At 37.6% G+C, this 26,829-nt stretch overlaps 1 protein-coding gene and 1 non-coding gene across 3 annotated transcripts; both read right to left on the reverse strand.

Annotated features, from left to right (window-relative positions):
- Positions 1 to 481: 481 nt before the first annotated feature.
- Positions 482 to 16,594, reverse strand: LOC124158480. Of its 2 annotated transcripts, none has more exons than XM_046533603.1 (7): positions 16,468 to 16,594; positions 15,957 to 16,194; positions 15,631 to 15,768; positions 10,643 to 10,759; positions 8,713 to 8,826; positions 7,383 to 7,843; positions 482 to 3,105 (listed from the first exon to the last, which is right to left on the reverse strand). In XM_046533603.1, exons 2-7 carry the CDS (start codon positions 16,110 to 16,112, stop codon positions 2,946 to 2,948), a joined length of 1,146 nt encoding a protein of 381 aa, XP_046389559.1. In that variant the 5' UTR covers positions 16,113 to 16,194; positions 16,468 to 16,594; the 3' UTR covers positions 482 to 2,945. The 2 variants fall into 2 exon arrangements, with proteins under 2 accessions (XP_046389559.1, XP_046389560.1); XM_046533604.1 differs by having other exon boundaries at positions 16,418 to 16,594.
- Positions 16,595 to 21,337: 4,743 nt separating this feature from the next.
- Positions 21,338 to 21,409, reverse strand: Trnah-gug. The gene has a single exon. It is a non-coding gene; the product is annotated as a tRNA-His (tRNA).
- Positions 21,410 to 26,829: the final 5,420 nt, after the last annotated feature.

A 26,829-nucleotide genomic window follows, 5' to 3' on the forward strand; every position in this document is an offset into this window, starting at 1 on the left:
GCAAGCCAAGGAGGAGTTCAGTTTCTTTTGCGATGATTTACGTGATTTTTAATTTTCTCCGATTTTTGAGCAAAGGCTGCTTGGATTTCATATTTTATTTTGTTTCTGAATTTTGACTGGAATATCTCACATCTCTGGGATGAATAAAATTTTATTTTGCTATATGTACCCTACTACATTTTTCTACGAAGTCCCTGCATAAGAGTGCTGTGCCATTGATATTAATAGCTAATACATGATGATATGGTTTTTTTTATAAGGGTAAACCTATGACTTGTAATTGTATCAATGCATTGTTTTAATGCATATCTCATATGGGGTGTGATTCAAGTATGACTCCCAATAGGCTGTAACACTAGAAAATCAGATTGACTTCTGAGATGCACATTTCGGACACTTTCCCCTTCCAAGATATACGATTATTTCAGAGAACGCCATTTTCTTCCCACAGATGCTGCATGATCAAGAAAAACAAGAGTATTTTATTTTAATACTTCACTTGTTTTTGTTTCTTTATTGTGTACAAGTACTTATAGTGGAATTAAAATAGCATTCAACAACAGGCTTGAAATAAAATAATACCAACATAAAAGCTGAGACGATGAACAGAAACAATAATTATCATATGTGACCATGTTGGTGGATTACTAGAACAAATATTACTTTGAGGGATTTGAAATCCTTGATTTAAAATGAAGCTTATGAATGATACATATGAGGGACTATATGGTAGAGCGTAAAACACGTGAAACATCTCAGATCAGGCTAATAAATATACATATAAAGACCTAGAAAATTAGAAAGCAATACAAAGAAGACTTAAAAGTAATAAACAGGCAAAATTCCTTCAGCTGCCATGTATGTATGTACCTATACATAAAAGAGGAATACAATGATGCTTTTTAAGGGTACAAAAGGAAAGGGTATTGAGTCACCATTACAAGAAATAGAATGATATACATATATCACAAGTATAAATATAATTAATTCAACAATTCAAACACAGCCCATTTTGTGACCACAATTCTGGCATTCATTAAATAAACAAAAATTAAAAATTACATATGGTTCAGTTGAAAGACTATTATTTCTATTGGAATATATATAGTATTACTGGCATATTTGTGCCAACTTTTTTTTTAACCCAAGCTGAAGAGGTAAGGAAAATAACAATCACAGACCTCGTTCCATGTGCATGACAACAAAAGTTATAAAATATTGAAAAGTGTATATGAAAAAACAATATTTTACACAAAAAGTCTATGAGCATTTCTCAAGCTGAATGAACACACATTGGAGAAATTTTTTAAAACTGCAGCAGATGACTTCTCAGACCAACTGTTTTCTCAGAAATGATCCAACTCATTGAACCACTAAAGAACCAATGTACGGTGTTCAAATATGCTGTGCCAAACTTTCATTTTTCAAATCCAATGGAGTTCCTTCACAGTACATGCGTAAAAATCAAAATCCGAGTAATATTTCTAACTAAAGTAGCTCCTTCACGCAACAGTGCCCTGATTTTTAACTAGAAATAAATGTCTCAATGCACAGCCAAAAGTTTGAAACAAAATCTTTTGACCCACCGGAAATAAGTTATAGTGACTCCGTCAAATGAATGCATAAATTATGATTCTTTGGCATGTGCCATATTTAACAATGTAAACTGGAACATCTCCTGCGCACTAGAAAATACAGAAATGACCTTTCTTCTGGCCAAGAGACCTATAAAAAATGACACAAGTTATATGTTAAAACATTAAAGGACTAGATTATCAGGTGCATTAAGTAAGCTGCACTCAGTGATTCTACGCAACGCAAAGGGTTCCATCAGGAACATACCTCACTCAATCACACCATAGCTCATCGTAATTCAAGCTCTGTGGCCTGGTTACCCTGTCTTTTTTTAAATCTTGTTCCCAAATTGGTCCCAACCACTTGAACCCTGGAAATACAGGCTTCCCCATCAGACACGCAACCCTAATCCTGTCTAGCAAACAAAAGACTTCATCCTATGCCAGCCAGCAAAAACCTTGCGTCAAACTAAGACCTGTTTCCTTTCAGGCCAACCAAAAAGACTAGGAGCAATAACAAAAAATGTAAAAAAATAGCAAACCTTCAAAAACGTACAAAACTTGCACATTCTACTGATTAAGGAGTCTTAACAAAAACTGCACTGCGCAGTTTTCCCGAGTGGAGCAATATCGAAACAAAACAAAGCAAGCTTTATCATTAATAGCTTGCATTTTAGGCTATAACCTTTTTCTATGTAAGAGATATGACCTAATAACAATTTTACTGTCTCTTTCATCATTAAAACTCCTTAAGTTTGAGGTGTAACAAACTACAAGCCCCTTGGTAAAAATACTACTCTCCTCCTTTCACAATTGGCTGATGCAAGTTTACCGAGGCAGAGTAAGGCAGGCAATATCAAATTCACTCATCATCTCATCCTACAAGTTCATAAAAGATCTTTTAATAACTTGGGCACTCTATAAAAAGCTTAGTTTCATTACTTCTGAGAGAAGAACCACCAGCATAAACATTATTGATTAATTTTCAAAAATTCAAAATACAACATTATAGAGCATAAAAATAGGCACCAAGGATGAAATAGAAAATAATATTGTCAGAAACTGAATGTTAACCAAAAATAGCAATCCATTCTCCAATGTATAATAAACTTAAATATTTCTAGACATAAGTATTAAAAGTTGAAAATTCAAGAACCAATTTTAAGACATGATATAATTTCCTGTCTTTTATGTGCAAGCAAAGTTCTCCTCAATGTTCCCATTAGAGTATGTCCTTGAATATTTTTTATGAGCATTAAATAGTGCTATGCTAATAGTGGCCAACAAAATTGTCCACGGCCTTCATATAAAATTCACGTCAGCTACTAGATAGACAAATCAACTTTGAGACACGTTGTCACTGAGAAGTGTTCATGGTGTAATGTGTCGAACTGCCGGCGTGGACACGGTGGCATTGTCGTCCGGCCCCCCTCGCCCCTCCTCCTCCTCCTCCAATAACGCCGCCTCCGCTGCTATTTCATCTTCCGTCAGCTTTCGAACAATGGGCTCTTCATTCTCGAGGAAGACATATCTGTCGAATAAGAGCAACGTCAGAATAACGGAACCCGTACTGAACTCATGCACACAGAAAGCCTTCAAACAGTGATCAGAGGAATAATTTTCTCAGGAGAGAACTAAGCAACCCAGCATGCAGCCCAATATGATGAGAGATGGCCACAAACATAAGTTGGAAGACCTATCGAGTATTTTCTCACTTTCGGTAACTGCATCAAAAAAATCTGTTCCAGCTGATTACCCTACATTTCAAATCTTACATCCATGGAAGATATCGTTACTTTATTAATAATTATGTATTAAAATCAAAGAAATTGCATTTGTGCCGAAGCACACGACCTCCACATTTTTTGATATGTAATATCAGCTGGCTCACACAACACAGAGTTTGCTGTTTTGCATTTGCTGGATAACTTTTTTAATTTGGTAACTAGCAATCCTTAGTCCTCTCCAGTTTCTCAAGGAAATGTTAATTTAGACTATTTGATTAAATCTTCTTGGTTGAAAGGAATAGCTGGATCAGAAATTCTTTATGATGGAGGAAGGTACTTCATCAAAAGGTATTCTATGCAAGACGACCAGGAGAGAGTACCACTTTGTTCTGTGGTGTTCCACAATGATTACAGGGTGGTTTCCCTTTATTTTCTTATTGCCCAAATCTAAATATTATTACTCCTGGAGTAGATACTTCACGCTTTTAGATTTTTAACTGCGATATCTATTTTTCGTGATTAAATGAAAAGTGAAAACTTTCAAGCACGCGAAAACGTGACGGCCAAATATGAATGCTGGGAAAAAGCCCGTGTGATGTCTGGCTGCTGCTGTGTGAAGCCACCTGGGTGCGAGGCTATAAACACCGCTACGATGCAGGCTGCTTGCTGCCGAGCATGTCGGTAGCATAGAGTACCCTGCAAGCAGGTAGCACTGGGCTTAAATAAGGATTATTAATACACTATTATACTAAGGAAATTTTCCGACCATTGGCAATTTTAATAGGTGATAATTAAGGAATGTTTCCCTGAGCTCTGTTCCTCATGCATGCATTGGTAATCTCAGATGATGTGACACTCGTATGTACTCATATAGAATCTAGGTCCCAGTGATGTCACGTGGAGTGGCATCGCATGAGCGCCAATTGGCCTTTTTCAAATGAGGATAAAATTGACCATTAACATTCGTCTAAACTGGGATTTCTAAAACCAAATAATTTGGATATTATGAATACACTAATGATGGGTAACAAATCGCAATCAATGCCTTTCGTTTTCTTTGATGGAGGAAACCACCCCATTAGTTTATTATTGTTAGATTATTAGCATTTCTCTAAGCAAAGGTAGGACAATAGCAGCTCTGTACATGTTTTTAACACTATGTCTAATAGAAACGTGCAGCGAATAATGGACTGTGAACTTGAATACATTCACCTATCAATGAGTAATGAATTACAGAACTAACACCACAGGTTACAACAAGAGGACATTTATGATATACACTGATGCACAATTGATTGATCTTGGGTCCGTTTGAAGCCAAATTTGATGTATCTCATAGTGTAGTATTGTATTCTCATGCATAATGCTAATATTGCAAGTGTGTCAAATGCTGTGTGCATTTATTGTAATATTTATAATAGTCTCCATTTTCTTACTTTAAATTCAGTGCACAACCTATATTTTTTTATATTATATATGAATAACTTTAAGTGATTTGCATCTATGATTTACAATTTTTAGGTTGAGGGTATATCACGGTAATCTCAATAAGTGAATAAAAATAAATGTCTTTGAAACCATTACATGAAATTAGGGATGGTCGGATCGGATCCAAATATCCGCAGATATTGCCCTTCATCGGATACATCGGATCCAAAGTCGCGGAAGACATCGGATCTGGATCCGAAATTTTAAATAATAGCTTCAGTGAATGCAACGCCCTATTAGGGTGGAAAGAGTTCCGATTCTCTCTTCAAATGCGCCGTTGCACTGCGATGAACCCTACTCATGAAACATTTTGTTTAAAAGCTATCGTAGGGGTTATGAAACAGAATTTTTACAGCAAAATACGACATACACGTAGTGTGAATCTTAAAAAGAGATTGAACAACCATTGGTAGAAACTCAACGCCATAAGATAACAACCACGTCAAAATTGACCACGTCACAGGTTAAAAGAAAACACCCTCGGCCCTCCATCACTCCATGCCTCTGATATTGTTTTTCCTTTCCGAGACGACACAGTCCATGACTATCATTATGTTCGAAGGAAAATATCAAGTTACACGAGAACAATGGAAACGTGTTTCATCCCTACTCCATCTCACCCAATGACCTTTTTCATCTCAACTACCTCAATTCTCTGTTTCTCGAGAACAAATGCTAGTTGAGTGACTTACTGGACCCAAAGATGGCAATTGGATGACGTGCACGAGATTACAAAAATAATGAAACCAAATGCATCACATTTCTATAACCTTTGTCCCAACTGATGGTGGGTGACCTTGAATACACTGGAGACCCACCCACTCTCCTAGCCAATCACAGAAGAGTGGCACGTGAGAGGTTGTAGGAGGCCGCTGTCTCTCTCCAACACTCGTGCAGTGAACATCGCACTCCAGCTCACAGTGTTGCCAAACTTAATCTGCAGAGATCGTGCTCGTTCTGCCTCACGTACAGTTATTTCCACGGACTGGCAACGCTGGTCGGTGTTATGGAGGGGAAAAGGGAGCAGTGGGGTGGAAGAGGCAGCACTTCTGATTGGCTACTAGCTCTCTCTACCGCCCAGCCCCCAACAGTTGGGGAAAAGGGTATAACATATTTAGATTTATTTAAGCTCAAATTGATTGAAAGTTTTTTTTTAGCAATACTATACCAATATTCAACATTGTCCAAACAGCACAGTTTTCATAGAATCAGGCGTGGAATAAGTACTGTCAAACAAGAAGATACAGACTGGAAACACGAACTGTATACATCACATAGGTTACCCGGCTTTGGCAAGACTGAAGGCAACGACGTCATAAAATAGCAAGATCTGACACGTTTGCCCATGACTCCCTTATTCGTAGCCTCGTTGCTTAAAAGACGGAGAGAGTGTGCTCCTTCCCCTCCACCTATCCTTTGCGCTCTTCTGCTGACCACCCCTTCCTCTCGCTAAGCGGTCGTCTCGTTCCGTTCCCACAACTCATCGCACGTGACGATAATGTTATTTTAAACATCGTTAATTGTTGCAATGTTATTTAATGATGTACTAATAAAAATGTCTTCCATTGTGCAGAAACATTTTTATTGACATAAAGAGAACCATGTGCGTGTACTGTGACGTGAAACTATCACGAGGAAGTGCAAAATCCACCTCACCATAATTTAAGCATTAGCGGGTGAAATACAAGTCAGTATGCTATGAGGAAGCGACCAAATTCTGGGGAACTTATGTGAGGAATATAAAAATTCATTCAATGATTTATCTGAAGATTTAAACCTATTTTCATTTCCAATCGCAAGTGTAGCAGTTTCGATCCCGAGCGTGTGAAGATTTTATCGTTTTAAAAAAATAAATTGAAAGCTTATGAAAATGATTTTTAATTAATAAAAATATTAAAATTTGTATGTAAATCTGAAAAACATTCCTTTGACTGTATGTCACCAAGAATCAAAGATCCGATCTGGATCCGAAAAAATCCTGGATCCGTTTATCCCAACCTAAAATATTGATAACTTCAGTCGAAATCTCCACAAATACCGCCAGGAAATCACAAAAACTGCACGAGTGCATTTAGAGAGCTTCCTTCATGCAACCACCTTTCCATAGCTTCAATTTTTGCCCACCAGGTGTCAGACACTATGTTTGGAATTGCGAATTGCTATTTGTGAAATTATAGTATTACTCCTTTACTATGGATTCCCAGACTACCAAGGATTAAATTTCTCCAGCAATTTCATAAATGGGTAATTCCAATAAAACTTGTGGAGACTGATCACTATTTCTTAGCTGACTTATACTACATAAATAACATGGAACATTTCAGATTATGATACATCCACACAGCATATATATTGTGTTGAAGTTTTTATTAGCTAAATTAAGGTGTAAGTATTTACCTACATGGAGCATGCAATGACTAGAAATCAATTTAACTTAATGGCTGTTTTTTTCATGAGGGAAGACGCAAGCTACAATGTAAATGAACATAACCACTCAAAATGTGTACAGTAAACCAGAATTTTGAACACAAAAAAGCCTCATACAGATTAAAAGCACAGATTTTGGATTAAAAAGAATCAGTCAATACTTTACCTTCTTTCTTCAAACTGAAACATGAGACCCAAGGCCACGTTAAGGGCTGAGCCGTCGTAGTGATGGCAGCCGGAATATCGATACTGAGGCTTTTTATCAAAACGACAACCGGCAGACTGCGCACCCAACGGTCCGAGGCAATCTCTCGTGAGGGCACACTGAACCCACGGCAGCATGAGCTCCGAGTGAACGCGGTGCGTGTTGACGAGCAGCAGAGGACTCGATTCGATCATTGGTAGAAAATAGTAAGCCGCCGGCTCCGTGTGAAAGTAGCCGAACATCTTTGGATGGGTGAGCGAGGAGACAGGGTGTCGTGTGGCATGGGCCAATATGCCTGGCCCTTTCTCACTCCCCTTGCCAGTGACTTTGCTCACCATGGCACACAACGCTCGATAGCTACCAGGGAAAAGTCTATGACTCACATCCAGGAAGAGAACAGACCCTGCCCTGTTCAGAGCATCCTGGAAACAAATCAAACAACATCAGAAACAACAAATATTGTTCATTTTTTATCTCTCAAAATCATACGATGAAAAAACTCTTCTACTCCCTTCATGGAAAGTATCAACTTAAGTGAAAACTCCACAACATTCTCCTTCCTATGATTGCCATATACGACACAACCACTTACAATAACATATGCTCAAACACATACATGTAAAATTAATGTCCACCGCCATTTACCTCTAGGTAATTCTCAGATATGACAGTCTGCAAGGCATGAGCCCCCTTCGTTCTGTTAAATTCCCCAGAGAACAAATTACGAATGTGGAGAGTAAAGCAAGAAATTGTGGAACCTTAAAAAAATACGATTTTATAATCTCCTCGGCTTGTTATCCCTATCTTATTTTATTAAAATTTTAGTTCCAAACATTGCACCTATTTCAGGAGATGACCAAGCACTACATTAGCACTCCTTGGGGGAGCAGCAAGTTGGATTACTCATTTGACCAAGCTAAAGAAAATCTTCAGAAATTGGATTTCTTAGTACTTATAAAGCAGATATATAAAAAATTAAAACTCTTAGGTATGCATGTTAAAATAGTTGTTTGGCAAATGCTTGTTTTTAAATTTTAGCTAGATTTTAAAAAATTTTAGCTAGAGGTCAAAACAATTTCGGCCTACTGCAATTTGATAGGTATTACAAACAATACTTTATACTACAAAATTTTCCTTTTTGAAAACCAAAAATGGTATATAAAATAAAAATAAAAAGATTATTTAGCAAGAATAAAACTCACAATAATTTGTAGGACACAAAAATATAATTACTTATAATAATTACAGACATTATTAACTTATTTATTGTTTTAAAGGCCCAGTAATGTACCTGAATAAGAAGAGGTCGATATGCTTGGAGCCTATCGTCCTCCACATGGGACGGGAACTGGCTGTAATCAAAGTTTATCACACTGCACCGGCTGCTGTTGCAGTGTTTCACCAACTGGAAACAAATGTTTACATAAAAATCATAAAATTAATTTTAGCCATACATGCATAAATACAAGACTTGATTGAGATTACTTCATGAGGTGAGAAAAGAACACACAATGTGAGTCAATTGCGCATGATTAGCCATGTCCACTCAGCGTGATAATCCGTGTACATAAGCAACATTGCTCAGGACAACATCGCTGCTGGATACACCGGTATGTGTCTGGATAATGCATCTGGCTACGCTGCCTGCCTGCCCACTCAGCAACTTATTCCAGCTCATATAACATTGTTCATCCTTGTTTGTGTCACCAAATTGCACATTACATTGCAGCAAATGCTAATTTGGTGACTTTCAGTGCCTACCTGCCTTCATTCCAACTGCTTTTGCACACTCACTAGATACACACTAATTTCCTGACTTAGAAGCTGATCCCATTGCGTTTCGATACACATCAAGAAATCTTACTGAACAGTGCATGAAATTTCATGGAAACCATTACCTAATGGTTTGAAGATAAAATTTCATTAAAAATCATAGCCCCAAAATAATGAATGAGATTTGCCGCAAAGCAAAGAAAGCTAGAGAAGCGTGGACAAGGAACATATGCGGGGACATGCAAAGTAACCTCGTACAAGGGAAAGTGGAAGTAGCCTATAGGATAGTGAGGAACCATTTCAAGGAACAAAGGAACAAGATGTAATGAAATAAGGGCCAAGTATGGAAATATTATTACAGATAATGAGGCATGGTGGCCAAATGAAAACAATCGTAGAAAGACAGGTGGAAGGGAAGAAGGGCAAGGGATGGCTCCGAATGAATTACATAGGACAGGTTATGAAGGATTTAAAAGAGAAGAAATACGTCACTATGAAAATGTTAGCGGATAGGAGAGAAGAATGGAGAGCTGCGTCAAACCAATCTTAGCATTGTTGACTAATGATGATGATGAACCCCATATTCATTAAAACATAATCTTGTTCTTTCTCTGCGTATGATGCTGGTGAATTCGTCTCGGGTTTTCCATTGGGTGAGTTGACTGTAGGCTGACGTTTCGAATGATGGCTGCCTCTGTCATTCTCAGAGTTACTATCGAAATGTCAGCCAACAATCAACTCACCCGATGGAAAACCCGAGAAGAGTTCACCAGCCCATATATTCACTGGACAAAAAAATAAAATCCCATGCAGTCACAGTCTTACGTCTAGACGACCCTCGTTAGACACACAGTCTAGACGACCCTCGTTAGGCACACAGTCTAGACTATCCTCATTTTGAGCATTTAAGAACAGTGGACTAATGGAAAAAAGTTATTCCTCACTTTTCAATTCATAAATACATAATTTAACCAGGTAAGAAAATTATGTTTGAACAATTAATTTTCCATGACAGAGCAAATTAAGTTAATAATTACATTTTTTAAATACTCATGAAAAACCTTCAATGATAATAATTCTTACAATAGCACACCTAGATTCCTGTTCCAGCCCCATGAACTCAATGCAAACATCAAGATGCTTCATTTTACAATGACTTCCTGAAAAATCTCCCTACATTTTGCTCACACAGAGCAATGTTTTCCATTCTGCACGCAAAACAATGGCAACAGCAACACACTGATGAAATTTTTCCCCATGCAATATGGCAATGACTCGTCGTATCCAGACACACTTTCAGAATACTCATACAACACTGCCCAGCAACCTTTGGCCTACTATTATCACTCGGAGGGAATGTAGCTCTAGAATGAACCGAGGCCATCTCTCCTTCGAACTACAAGCAATGGGAGCAAATGGAAATACGTACGTAATTGAAAAATATTTACCTTTTCTAGTTCATACTGGCCTAAGCCGAGGTTGTAAATTGAAATAGAGTGGTTTGGCAGGAAATGCTGAACATTTCTCGCAAATCCAATCCCATGTTTTTCTTGATCCTCAGAAACCTAAAAGAAGACAGTAATTGCAAAACATCAATAAAATTATTCTCAAGAAATGTGAATGCAGCAAAAACAGTCAAATATTTTCCACTCATTCTGAACACTAAAACATTTTGCCAAAATCAGTCTTGTTTATTATGCTGTGACTCCCACCCAAGTGATTTCACCCACAGGTTCCTTTGGATAGGTTATAGTAGAGCTCACCACAAACTAAGCCACATAAGTGTGAATATTACACATTCATTCAGGGGACATTGTCAGTTCCTTCCTCTGGGTCATCCCCCACTTCCAAGGTTTTTTATTTGTTATGTAAGACCAAGTATTATAACTGTCATATCGTTGACAAATAAGCTACATATGTAAATACTGCTACAGTCAAACTGAGACAAAACAAAATTTAAAGATTCCAAAATTTACCAATTTGCCACCATGGAAGTCGTTTCCACGAAACTACAATTTACAGACTTTAGCCATTATGTGCAATATGTCAGTTCAATTTACCGATGATATAAGTACGTATATTTAAATCTCTTACTTAGTTAATCACATTAAAATCTGCAATGTGTATAGATTATTTTTAGTCAGTAAATATTGTTTACATTATGAGAATAGATAAAACCATTTATGAAAAGGAAAGAGCTGATGGGAAAATCATAATGGAAGTGTTTAGAAAAGGCTAGTGAAGAGTATGACATGGAGTGTAGCACTTTACGGTGAGGAAATGTGGATACTTAGGAAGGAGGATGAGAGAAAACTGGAAGCGTTTGGGATGCGAGTGTGGTGAAAAATGGAGTGGAGGGTGAAGTGAATGGAGAAGAGGAGGAACGACGGAGTTACTGGATGTGGCTGGTGAGGACAGGAAATTTTTGCAAGAGATATGGAGGAGACAGAAGGTTTGGATGGAGTGAGTGATGACCTTGGAAAACTGAGCTCCATTGAACTGGCCGTTAAAGTAAGAATCTTAATTTTTCAACACTTTTTATTGTTTATTTTATTTATTTCCATTACTCCATAAACAGCACAACGGCCTTTACAATGGGGAATTAACAATTAACAATGAAGGACATTCACACACGCCCATGCCCTGGATAAGAGCATCCTACCAAGGCGGGACTCGAACCCACGACCTTCGGTTTGGCAGGCGAGGACTTTACCCCGCCGCCACCGAGGCCGGCTAAACAGCTGTTTTGTTTTTATCATGTGATAATACTGCATGTTGTATCCTTAAATACCAGATCAAAATCATCACCAACTTATAAAAAACCTTATCATCAGAGATGGGAAAAATGATGATAAAAATGATATGAGGTTAATTTACTTTTGTTTCAGAAATATGTAAACTGTTTAACTTGACAGAAGAAGTTGGTCAAGCATTCTTGTGGACAGTTGTGGATATTGCATTTACAATGCACATATGAATGAAGCATCCGTCTCCAATTCCTACATACTTTAATGAGGCCTTAAATTAGAAAGAAATAAGTCGTCATTATCTTTCCACTGCCCAATGAAGCCACAATGTCAGGCTCCAACATACCACCAGAAGTATGAAATCTATTGCTAATGGGAAAAGCACCTGAAACATAAGGATTTTGCTCAGAGCTTTGAAATTCTTACAAGCAGTCTGGGACACCTAATTAAAAATTCTACGAAAATTAAAGATTATTTTGAAAGCAGTAGTGGTCAACTGCAAAGTGAGAAGACTATGGAATTGTAAAATTGAGGACGTAGACGTGGCTTTGATGGCGTGGTTCACAAACACAAGTGTGGTCAATCTTGATTTACCAGTAAATGGCCCCATACTTTTGGGAAAAGGTAACAGCCTTCAACAACCTATCATTTCATCAAAAGAGGATTATAGATGCAGTCAGAACAGTAAACTGACTTTATACGGTGCGAGATTTTGATGATGAAGTGGATGCTAATATATTTACAATAAAAATGATATGAAACATATAATTTATAAAGCAAAACAAAAAGACACATGAGCGTGAAATACTTTTTTAAATGACACTCTTTTTTCAATTTTTTAAGCCATGGTTCACCCATGTATCAACTACATTCCTTGCCCAATTTGATGGTTAATGTGCTGGTTGAAAGTTGAATAACAAATACTTTCTGAAAAAAATGTGTCACTTGTTTTTTGATTAAAAAAAATGATATGCCTAATACCTACCTCTCTTTTGTAACAAAAGATAAAAATCAACATTTTTATGCAATTAAGAGTAAAATATCACCTAAAAAATAATTTTGACGGCAAAACTTTATTCTGATGAACATCACTTACAACATATTTTGGTTAAAAAATTTATGCCTGCCAAATTTTCATGAACGTCGTCAAAATCAGCAGATGAAATTAGAAAGAAAAATAGACAGGCTTTCGCGCTATAACTTCCGTTCAAATACTGCTATTTACAAACGGTGCACACGGGTCGAAAGAGGGAAGCTTGCTCAAGGCCATATACACGATTGGAAGACTTGGAAGTGGATATTAGATATGTACGGAGGCGGAGAAAGGGCCCCCATCCGACCGGCTTGGACGCGACCACGTCAATTGACGGGCTAACGTGCTGAAAGTGTTAAAAAGGATTTCCTCCTGACACCATATTCGATGAAGCCAATCAATTCTAAAACCTGTCTGGATCCGGTTTTACAAGTGATGGACCACCTGCATCATCGTAAGGGGCATCAAAAAGGATTAAGAGAATTAAGGGGTCTCAAAATACGATACAAATCTGATATGCTGGATGAATCCCCCAAGTATATCGCGCTACTAGGGAAAGCTAGAAGTCACTATTTTGAGAGAAATAGCACCCATTTCCTTAATAGTAGGAAATATAGTATTAATTTTCATTTAAAAATCAGCTGTGTAAAAGAAATATGAACTTCATTCATATTCCATATGGCATACAAAATGCATTTGACAAGCCTTCTAGTGCAGGCACATACCACCATTATTTCCTCCATATCCTCTACCAAGAAGTTTTAAAGGGCATTATCCCCTCTACGTTATTTGGAACAGGACAGAGAAATACTGTGTCGATTTAACACATGATGCAATATAGATACCCTAGACACCTCTACCTTCAAACGAGAAATGACCACACTCGTAGTGCAACTGATGCTCTATCTGAAAGTCACCTGATGAGAAGGATGAAATGCGCTCGCTACAGATTGGGGTCCACACTAAATAGAGCAATGGATAACAATGCTCCATCTCCAGATACATTCAGCATAAGATGAGCAAAAATTGGGCTCGGAAGATGTTAAAAATGAACCAAAATAAAAGGTTTTCTTTCTGTATGGATGAAGCAGCAAAATTACTGATCTTTTATTTAGCTAAATGAAATTTGCACATGCCGCATAACCTTCTCCTACAGTTATTATCAGTTGGATGTCCTCATGAAAAATGACAAAATAAAACTTTTCTCTTAATGATCAATAATATTCTTAAAATAGCATTATAAAGCTTCCACCTGTCAGCTGCTCCGATTCCTAACTTACACACAGATCTTATCATCTCTATCCCTGGCCTTTAAAAGATAAATTCACAGCCATCAAAAGTAATGACAGTTTACATACTATTCACACTGAAGTTAATGAGCACAATCAAGCTTTTATAAACAGATACTTAATATTACTGGATGGAAATACTTAAACTTCTTACTTCACACTCAAGTAAAAAAACATATGATGCTCACCAAACATCATATTATATCATTTACAACTTCTCATTATGAAGAACTTTCCTTTACATCCTTTTTATTATAAAATTTCAGCAGACACCCAATTTTAGCAGAGATTACACTGTTCTGCAAAAACAAGTTAAAAAAAATGCTCGGCTACAGTTTAGGGTGTTTCTGGCTAATTTTGGGTCACTGAATCCGAAAATGACATCAGTTTTTTTCTATCACCCTCAATTTTTACGAGCAACCCCTAAATTGGGGAAAATAACCCCTAATCTAAACTTATCGCTTTTCAAGGGACTTTAACTAATGTAATCTGCTTCTGATTGAAAAATAACTGACGTTTTAATGCTATCAGGACCGCGAGAAAGACAAACTTGACAGGGGTTGAAAAGATTTAGGGGGTGAAAATTGAAAAAAAAAACTTGAACATTGAAATAACCATTTTTCTATGCTTTTTATGCATATGATTCCATATGCATAAAAAGCTACCACATCATATGCATTTCTATGCATATGATATGGTAGCTAATGGAAATTTTTTTAAGGGACGAATACACTGTTCACCTCCCCATTTTGTTAAGGATTAATATAACATAAAATATAAGAGGGGAAGGGGGTATACTATATTGAAAAGTTTAGATAAGGGGGTGTTTTCCTCAATTTAGGGGTTGCCCGTAAAAATGGAGGGTGATAGAAAAAAACAGATGTCATTTTTGGATTCAGCGACCAAAAATTAGCCAGAATCACCCTAAATTGTAGCCGGGCATTTTTTGAACTTTTTTTTGCAGAACAGTGTTATTATTCCTCAGGTCGAATAACAAGAATTTAACTATAGTGAGTAAATGTGGTAGATTAGTGGGATCTATAGTGAGTAAAATTCTTAACCATATTCTTTCAAGTGATCAATAGGGATTATTTCCTTTGAAATCAAGAGGCTCCCCAGTACAAATTTCTTTTAAGACTAATAGTTTAACTATAAAAGCTAAAAGCTCTATTTGACGCGTCAAACATCTTAGGCTCCAACAAGTTACTAGAAAAACAAAAGTAAGAGTTGGCAAACGGTTTACTTTCTGAAAGGCTTAAAAATACCATCGACTTAAATGAACTTGGAAAAAAGTATGCATGAAGAAATGCTCGAAGCTTGCTTAATCATATCATTTCCCTTGTTATTCCTTAATTACAAGCACTTACATGCGTTACAATGTGAGGTAGGGTTGTATTCTTTAAGACATCTTCTGGATAAAGGCGAGGAGTTTCGGTAAACCCAAGGAGCATCAAATACTTCTCATCAGCGATCAATCGCTTCTCCTCTGCATCTTTCAAGTTTTCCTGCAACAAATATGAGGAAGTAGTTTCAAAATTGTTCTATAGCACTAAATGATTAAAAGTGACCACAGATCATGGAGATAAACGGCCTGAAGGAACTTAAAATTTATAGGGTTCACTGTGGAGCCAGAAAGATTACCAAGCCTGGATAAGGCTTCTAGACTAAAAGTGAGAAGACGATAAAAGCATACCTTGAAATTCTTTAAGTTGTTTAGTTGCTTGTGAGTTTCTGTTACGATTGTTTGAATCGATGGTCTCTGGTTCCCAAACAAAAAAAGGAACACACTGCATAAAACTATACAAATGAGGAAGAGTACAAAGTTCTTGGTCCTCATTGGGTGCTGCATGCACTATCGATGTTGTTACGGGCATTGAAATTCTCACACCGGAATCCAAGGAGGGGAGCATGTGACCATTACCACTGAACACCTAAAACAAAAAATACATAGCTTTGCTTGACTTCAGTCACACATAAACAAGTTCGTTTTCCCACCTTTATTTTGGGAATTTACCACCTTTCTGCTACTAATGCTCAGCGTGTTATGTCATTAAGGGAAGAAAGAGGGGTATTACGTAAGAAATAATATTCTAAAAGTGAACGAACTCATGACTTCCACTGCATAAGGGTATGCGAAACAAACAACAACCACACCTCCACAACATCAAGTCTGCACCTCATTATCCCAAAAAGAAGATACGCACATGATACATGCCAACGATAAATTCATCTTCAAGTCACCTACATCGGTAAAAACTCATGTATTTCAATACGAAATTGAATAACTTATTCCTACACCTACAACACAAGACGGCCGTTCATATCGACGAACTCTGGTGGCCAATGTCGAAAACATCGTTTCGCTCGCCGGGTGGGGCGCGCCTGTTTTTCGAATCATAAACTTACGCAAACAGACTTGCCGGCTAGTTCGAGCGAGGCATTTTGCGAAGATGGTAGATAATGAGCAGGAAAACAAGAGTTAATGCCAGTTATACTGTTTTGTTTTAAATATTTAGAGCACCTAAAGAACAATAATTCCAGAAGGTTTAGTTATTGCGTTCAAATACATCAGGTAGCATTGCACTTCCTTGGTCTTGGCTGAAAAAAATAACTAGCTGAGAAAGTTTAAGTCCTAAAAGTTTTATTTGCTCATTCAATATAAAAAAATTCAATTTTAATCGGCAATTTAAAATAAAGAGATCGGCGTATTGTGCAGGTAAAACACTTGGTTGGCTACAATGCGTAATAATTTGCGACCATTAGGCAGATCCTGCAACCAGATTCCCGTAGAAAGGAAAGGACATCAAAAGATGATTAATCAGTTGTTGATCAAAGAATGCGAAATGAAAGCTGCGAAAAGAATGCGAAAGAAAATAAAGAAAGAAAAAGAAAGAAAAGAAAAACAAAAACCAAATCTGTAGCATTTGCATCCGTTCTAGATCTTTGCATCGGGTGCATTAATTAAATTGATCGTGTTCGAAATGGCCCTGGTCCCACCTGCGATTATAACCTTCCATCAACGATGCCCAAAAGAAAATTCGCCCTCGTCAAAATAAATTTCTATCCATAATATCATGAACGCGCGTAGAGATTTAACTTCGAAATCAGGTCTCGGCTAGTTTACCTTAACATAGAACATTGCGTTTTCATTCGGTACATACAATATTTTCTGTGCAATTGCTGCGTTTGTTTCATGTAACCGTAAAACAATGACTATGATTGAAGAAAGATCGCAAGTTTTTCCGGCGTATTGTATCGTGGAAGGTTACTCGGGATTTCCACCGGGTCAGGTTCTCCATTATGGTCGATATTTCTATGTACGAGTCGTCCATTGTCATCAAGGCATGATATAACATTTATACTTAATATTTAATGTAATGGAGACGACTAATTTAAAGTTACCCAACCTAACCCTACATTCACATTGCCTCCTCCCCCTAGAAAATAGATTCTATACGCGCTACAGGTTCAGGAACTTGCCTGTTCTGTGCAGGTATCTTTTTCAAACCTGCAATGGAATACTCACACCTAGTTTTGAATCAGTTCCAATGCATTTAAGTTTTTTTTACCATTCTATGATTTTTCTAGGGCTCCTCCGTTCGCTAAAAATAGTTCTTCTGTGGGGTGGGAGGGATGTTGTAGCTGCGGGACGCGGAGGGAGTCGCCACACAATCCCCCCCTCTCCCCCAAACACCCGGGTTTCCGGTTCGTCAAACGGATCAAGGACCTCCCAATTGTATTTCCAGGTTCACGGCTAAAACGTAGGGACTCAGCCTCATAGAAAATAATACACATTTAAAAGATGTTAAGTATGCATTTTTTTGTGGTCAAGATGTTCGTTTTACGAATGAGCAGAAATAAAAAGATTGAACAAGCCTTGTTGGGTAAGCTCCATCTTGAAAATAGTCGTTGATTTATTTCACCAATAACTAAATGAGATGTACTACATTAACCAAAAGGTGAGGTATTCTTTGAAACCTACGACTTCGGTGTTGCGATGGGAAATGGAGAAAGTTAGCAAATGTTGATTCATTTTATTGCAAATGCCCATATACAGAAATACTGGCAATTTATAGAGGCCCAGTAACAACAAAATATATAAATTGAAAATACATAAAACATGACTCAGAGAACAGGAGCAGTCGGTACGAAACTGAATGAAGAAGTGATGCTATTTTCGTGGATTTCTCCCATTCCTCAGCCAGGTTGATGTTGCGTTACCCGCCGTTGCATTGTCACCCAGTGCCGCAGCGAGGGGGGGTTTTTGGGGTTAAAACCCCCACCCAGAGCTCAGAGAAATTTTCAATTTTAATCCATTTTACTTAATTGGATTGATATTACTGATAGAATAGGATTAAGGATTAATAAAATATCCCTCAGAAAGCTTTGACACTCACCATTTTGAACCGTTTATCTTAAAATTCCACAACTTATTAATCTCGTACTTACCGCTTCTCCTGGTGGGTAGTCCATACCCCCGCACACCCCGGTATTAGTTGCACCAAACCCCCCCCGCCTTAATTCCTAGCTACGCTCCTGTTGTCCCCTATGGTTGTGGTGCCGCCGTTGCGTGTCATTCCTGTTGCTGGAGAGAGCCATTGCAATTCTCTGCAATATACCATCTTCAAAATGTTGTCACAAAGCCTAAACGAAATTCTTTTAAAATCGCTTAATGATGTACAGTACAATGCCAAACGATGAAGCCAGAATCACATAATCATTTTTCTCGTACAAGGCCACGGATAGCGGCAATGACAACTCAAAAGATGACTCTCGGACGTCATCATTTTCACGGATGGCAGCAATGAGATGACTCATCGTCCCTATTTCCATCATTTTCTTCCGTCGCATTTTCCAAAACTGAACACGTAAGAACGTGGAATAATGAAGCAGCCAATCAGCGTACGAGACCAAATGCATACTTATTGAAGCGACGACTTTGAGCTTTATGATAACGAAAATAGTAAACATCTAGGGGACCTAAATTGACAGAGTGATAAAGAAAATTGTAGCTTAAGCAATCCTTTTCCCTGTAATTGAAAAATATATATGAAATGATCACTGAACTCTTACGTGAAAAATTATCGTATTATTTAGGATTACGTTAAAAAAAGAGGCAGTAAAAATACGCGCACTAAAATAAATGAAAACGAAACTAACTCGATAAAACAAATGCCTTCGTCAACAGAAGTGTAATCGTCAATTCCACACCGATGGAGTTTGTCTACAACAAAGACAAAGCGAATGTAGAATGCTTTTGTAATCAAGGAGAGATCATTATGAAGCCCACAACCCGTTCCGCCCTCGGATCAAGCTAATGCATGGCAATTTTTTCATTTACGTGCCACATTCGGAGCGAAATGTCCTCCATTCCTTCACGCCAACATGAATATGACCTTGACTAGCTCTACGTTTCCTGAGGTGGGTTCATTGCGAGCTAGATGAGTGCGATGATTTTTGCATGATGCAGAAGAAAACAATGTATTTTTTTTCTGCTGCTAGACACATTTCTGCACGTATCACTCGAGAATTAAATAGCACCAGTCACAAAAAATCCTGAACTCGTCCACATAGGAAGAACATGTCAAATTTTACAGGCTCATTCATGAATCCATTATAAAAGGATTATTCCTACAAATTTAATACACGCATCTGTCTAATATTTGTGTTAAAATTAAATGTCTGTTTGTTTTTATGTATTTACACCGTTGATCCGATCACGGTTAATTTGATGTGTTATTGCCAGGGGAATGTTTTTACACTGCTTATCCGATTTGTTATCATTTGGACTCAAGGCCATTGAAGGGCCCTACCTGGTCGTCCATATGCTAAGCATCGGCTTCGGTGCTGCAGCTTCATTTTTCGTTTTACAAAAAACTAGTTTCTCTCAAGATAGCTGGAGGTAATTCATCTGATGGATAAAGAAATGAAATTTCTAATTCCTTCCAACTATCTTCCTTTATCCAATGTATTTATCTGGAAGTTACGATTATGCGAAAAATTGCTTACTTTTTCTCACAAATCAATAATACTATATTTTCTAGACAACCATTCGTTATAATAAACAATGATTTAGCTTGGGGTATTTGCGTATGCTTGCGGTAGAGAAACTCTTTTTAATACAATTAATTTTTATCAATTTGAAATGTAATCATTCCGGGAATGAAATGAAAATATAGCTAAAGAATGTCAATTCAGGATAACCAGTCCGACTTCCATCAGTATGGAAAGAACTATCGGGTTTCCATAATCTCCAATTCCCTTCTCGTTAAAAATAACTGGGGAACTCAGCAAATGAGATATAAAAACCAACATTGGGACACAATCACCATCATAACCAGAAAACACGACAGACTTTCCTAGATTCCATATCTCTTTAGCGATACGATTTGAGCAGACGGGTATAATAAAACGAACCTTCATAATATTTGAAATGAAATATCATTGGAAAGGAATCTGATTAGACGGTTAGTTGGTATATTTCCAGGCCATTTATGGGCTATTTTTATTTTCTTTAATATATAATCAAAAACTTTAAGTTAGAGGTATTTAAAAAAATGTCATTTTCGCTACGTAAAATATGAAAATAAAAAGAAAAAAATCAGCAAATTATGTAAGACCAATGCAACCAGGAAGCGTTTTTTTACACCTTGTTACTGAAAAATCAGTGAATATGGAGTTAAAGCTAATGTTTTAACTGACTAAAAATTTTTATTATCCCTGTCCGATTACCTGCCAAAATATGCGATGAAAAAATTCTCGTAGAAAGGGTTTATTTATTTCAACCAGCGATCATTTGAAAGCAAAAGTGGGGCAAAGTTAACAAAAATATTAATTTGTTTTAATTTACTTAATAGATGACTTCACTATCAATTTTTTGAGAGCAGAAGAACTCCGTTATTATCAGAGAATCAAGATAACAGTAACGGGCGGCGCCACTGAAGTTTAATCTTAAGTGATAAAATATATAAATAAAATAATAACCGCATTAACCGCACTTAAACACAAAAATACAACCTCGAATTGAAAACTAGGTGCAAAAAAATGCCCCTTGCCGTTTCAGTGTTGAAACACTGCCGTGACCAGGATTCGAACCTGGGTTGTTGCGGCCACAACGCAAAGTACTAACCACTATACGATCACGGCTATTGCGGAGCTTGAAAAGGAGAGAGTTTTAAAACAAGATCACTCGAAAGTCAGAAATCATTCCACTGGAACAGATAGACTCGTTGGAGCAAGCAACGACCGACCAGCTGATGCCCAGGGGCGATAAAAGGTCTCCTCCCACTTTCATTTGCACCAGCATCGTCGGAGCGGAGTCGTTCATGAGTGAATCGTTCTAATGAACGACCCGCTCATAACGAAAGATTCACTCACATGAACCGAATACTCTTCTCTGTCTGTTCTACACGCTCGGATAAGAGGCTGGGATCAGGCCAGGGATGCCGACTTAAAAAAATATTGGGAGGGCCCAAATCGGGGATCTAGCCCCGGGAAATTTTATAATTAGCGAGTTTTAAGTTTTTTAAGCATTTTAGAAGAGTCATATGACCAACATTAGAACTCAGATAACACAAATCTCGATATCTGGATACTCCGGGGAAAATCGACAAGCCTGACATTTTTTCCTCACACCCATAACGAATTTATGAGGGGGCTCGGGCCCCATCAGGCCCCATGGAGTCGGCGCACAGTGGTCCCAAATCGAAAAAAGCTGGCCAAAATTAATTACGCCGTTGTTATTATGTATATATTTGACCTAAAGGTCTATTCTTATTGTTTTTGGCCCGCTTATTCTGAATTTATAACTATTTTTTATGTATTTGCAATAATTTATTTGTTATTTCACATTTTGTTTAAACTATTAATGTTTTTAACATTGGAATTTGAGGTTATACTGGTGATAGTGAATAAAAATTATACATATCATAAAACAGAATTAGTTATTTAAAACATACATAAATGCATATAAAATTACTGCATTGTTTATTTTTGGACAAATTTTGAACAACTTATTTTGAATGAACCAAGAGAACATTTTCTACTTTCTCATATGTTTGATCGTATTTGATACGAAAAATAAGTTAATATTAATTGGAAATTTATATTATAAGTATATTATTAGTATTATTGTACTACATTAATTGTTTAAAAATTATAATATCTAATTCTAATTAAGTAGACAATTTTATAGTTCCTTGTAACGTGCCAATGGTTTTGGAAGCAATTTTAAACGGGGTTCCTTATTTCACAAGTTTCAACGGAGGCATTATTACAATCATTGAAATGTTATAAACAATATTTCATAACTCCTATAACTCAAGTTAAACGCCAAATTTATTGATACGCTTGCAATAAGCTCTTTACGCAGTGAGGCATCAATTTAACGAGCACATGATTTGGTACGAAAAATTAAATGAGATTTTCCATTAATTTGGGCTTTTTTAACTATCAAAAAAATAAGTTAACATTTCTCCTTATCTTTCTCAGTCATTGTTACGAAAAAAAATTAAATACATTCATGATCACTATCCGACAAATCCTCATCACAGTCGTCATCCACTCAATTCTTCCAGGATTAATAAACTCTTTACCTCGACTGGTAATTGAAGTAATTTCCTTCTTTGAGCCTTAGAAATACTTGATATCATTGCATCTGAAGTTAGAAGTAATCTTTTAAACAGGTCTTCATTCGTTGCTATCCAGGAAAATTTCATTGCATGGTGCTCCCTGAATCTTCTTATGTCCTTATTCCTCGCCTCCATTGCCTCCTCGGACAAGTGGACAATAGGAAGGGCAGCTTCTTTAGATGTCCGTCGGAGGAGCAAGTACTGATGTTTCGTAAAATTACCAGAAACGATTATGGAAAGGGCTTCTTCGTGGGAGATTTTACTTTGCCTCACATCCTTGGCTCTCGATTTTGATAACACTCGCCGCGCTCTTGAGAGAGTGGTTGTTGTCACCTCATTTATTATTTTCGCCACGACCTCATCACCTTTGCTTCGATAACTCATGGATGCTCTACTGGTGATGTGCTAGCTCTAAGATCCTCCGTTTTCCATCTCTAGGCCCTTTCACTGGACTTCTCAAATTGTTTAAATAAAGGCGGAGGAAATTTCAACTTCTCAAATAGGCAGTCAGCGAACTTTCTTATAAAAAACCTGTCATTTCTTTTTCTTTCCTTCCACCGGCGAAGATAATTTGAGAGAAAAAACACTTCTCCGCAATTTTTTTAGGATAACTTTTGAATTAACGTCCTCATCTAACTCTAACTTATTGCTCCAGCAATCCAATAACTATTGGTTTTTAAACGATACGGACCCTTTTCCACTTTCAAGAAATTTTTCATGCATCTCAAGACGCGTGAAAATTTTCAGAGTTATCGAACTAAAACACTATGAGCACTCTTCTTCAACCCCACAAGTCTTCTTTAAAAAGTTCGAGGATACTCGACTTTTTCAAGACTCGATCTTCACGCTTGAGGAAACTAACTTTCACGTCTTTCGTTTGGCAAAATCTGAGTAAAACTGAGTTTTGGCGAGAAAATTTCGGGCAAGCGATGTCTAGAAGTAATTTGGGGGTTCCACAGTGTGAGGTTCGCGATGCTATTATCTCCATTTTCTAGGAAATATCACATTTGAAAGGTGAAAAGGCTTACTCCGTTCATCCCCAGTGGCCAAAGTGCAATTCATAACAAAAGTACAGAGAGTGGTGGTTGTGTTTTCCCGATGGGCGCAATCAATAGCCTAGGCCTTTTCGGCCGTCGTTTGCCCTGCATGTGGTTGAAGAGGCCGCTAAGGAGGCGACAGAGGGACAATGTGCCGCGTGAGGGCGAAAACTAACCCGTCTAACGGAAGGAAAGGGTGGAGTAGCATTTGAGGGATTCTTTTTTGTTTTGAATGCATTCATGTTTTTGAGGATTACTATAAGCACAGCTGCGAACTTTCGTTCCATAAATATATCCTTCCGCTCGAGTCCTTAAGCAATTTTTATGAGAGCATGGGCACGCGTAAATAAAAGGTAAGGTCAAGTGGAAACTATTAATGATAAAACGTTCTACGTATGACAAGAGATGTTTATTCATAGGGTAAATATTTTTTGTAGAAATAAAATATCCAACAATGTTGAATAACACCCATAAATACTGGATTTCCTCGAGCCCTACCACGCGCCAGCCAGGCCGCCGCCCGCGTCAGCGCATTGCATCATTATAGTTAAATCAATGCTGAGGTCGGAGTAGCAACTAGTAGCAAAAATTTTCTTCACTACTGCGTTGCATATACTTTTCCCTTTGTATTGGTGCAAAAGACACCGTGCATTCACATGCCTCTCTAAACGATATTGTACATTTTATTTGAAAATTCGGGTAAAAAACATTAAAAGTTACAAAATATATATAAAATAGTAAACATAGTAAAATCCGAATAAAATTTATGTCCCACTATGTAATAATGTTTATATTTGTAGTTAAGAATGTTTTTGGCCAAATATATCGCGTAAAGGTTGTCCTGCATGACGCTGAACTTCCTCAAAATCGACCGATTTCACGCAACTGTGATTTTTACGGTGAATGCTCCATGTTTGACGGATCACTGCAGCCGCTCTGATGAACAAAAATACTAACTTAGTAGTGTATTCTGTAGACCATATCCTGTAGAATCCGAAAATAAGGTTCAAAAAATTCCTTGAAAATTTTCGAAAAAACGACTTTTGGCCAGCTTTTTTCGATTTGGGACCACTGTGCGGCGCCACTGGATCAGGCATCCTATCGGCTGATCTTGCCGTGTGGAGGCGTCACCACGACTCATCCGAGGGGTCGGGAGATCTAGCTTGGGACCCCCGATTGTAAGCTGCGCTGCAGTCATGGACCTCTCTCTCTCGTATGGCGCGTGTATTTGCGTGGTGGCGTCCGGTTTTCGTCTAACAAACGTGGTTCTTCTCACTGAGCTCATAAATGACAAAGTTAGTAACCAGTGCTAGAAATGGGGTTGTGGATGAGACCAACACCCTTACTAGAGTATTATAATACTTTCACAGAGAACAAGAAATTTGAAAGCCTTCACCGTCGTCGCCTTCTCGTCAGCGTTCGTGCCATATATCTCATGGAATTGGCGTCTTCTCGCGGTCACCTTCCCACCCATTCCATTAATGATCCAAAAAAGTCTTAATATTTAATTAACAGAGTCAAAATATACCAAATAAATATTAGGATTCTTTTCAATGTAAAACTTCAAAAATCTCAACTCAATCGATTACAAAACGCGAGTAATCAATGCGTTATAGTCCTAGCCGGCGAAAAATCGTCTTCGATTATTCTAAATTCATCTCCTTCTACAGTACTGCCTCAGATATCAACTCGGGAATTCACTGATTTTCCAAAATCAATTCGGTAATTATCAGCTTTGCTAGAAAATTTCCCACAAAATGCTTAAGCCAAAATTAAAATCTGGCATTTATAAATTAAAATGTAATGATTGTGATTCATGCTACATCGGCCAAACGGGACGAGACTTCAACACCAGGGTAAAGGAACACAGGGCATGTTGGAAAGTCAAGGACGATACGTCAGCTTTCGCCCGGCACCTCCTGGAAATGAGGCACGGAAGTAATTTCGACCCCGAAATACTCCATTTAACCATTAAAGGAAGAAGGATGGACGACTTGGAAATTCGAGAAATAGTCATAAATGGAAACCTTGTTAACGACATAACCTTTCCCAACCCATCCCCCTTATTACTCATCACCCTCCCAAATCCCCCACCCCAACAACCCACCTGACAAACTGTGTCTCCCCCCCTATTCTTTTCCACAAATTACCAATCCCAGCTTGAATCCAAACCTTTTCCAACCAACCCCACATAAACAACTATATTATATATATATATACCTGCCCCCACCATATATTGTATGTATTTGAAAATGGTGTAATAGACGAAACCGGTAATAAAATAGAAACACTGTGAATTTTGTGGAAGTAACAAAGTGTTTTTCATGATTAATATGGAGCCCTTCCAACACATAAAAGCATCAAGTTTCGATTTAACGTCAGCGCTCGCCGACTCTCAAGAGTTCTTCAGCTTTCAATCCTTTAATAGATTCGCGCTGAGCGATATGACTGAGCTAAGTAAGCCGGATGAACTGGGCCTTGCTTGTAGGACTGCCTGTATAATCCAATGGTTCAGGTCACTGATGTAGTTCAGGAAGAATCGTCGAATAAACGAACTTTTTTGAAGGCTTCAAACCTGCTATTTTTGTTTCAGTTACCGCAACAAAAAAAGCTGGCAATTAATCCACATTAATTGTAGTTCGTTCTATTTGGTAATGTTCACATTGAGTCACAGCATTTATTTAGTGAAATATACTTAAGACTTTATTATCATTATTATTTAAAAATATATTGCCACAATTCGACCATTCGGGCGGATGGTAACAAGCCCTCACATTATAGTATCCCAATCAATGCATTCGACCTCTACAGAAATGAAATATACCGATTTCCTTGAACGTCCATCTGTGATCAACTAAAAAAATCTCTTGAATCCACTACGCTTGCGTCAGGGATTTGC

This window comes from Ischnura elegans, chromosome 5 (assembly GCF_921293095.1).
Source record: "Ischnura elegans chromosome 5, ioIscEleg1.1, whole genome shotgun sequence".
NCBI lineage: Eukaryota > Metazoa > Arthropoda > Insecta > Odonata > Coenagrionidae > Ischnura > Ischnura elegans.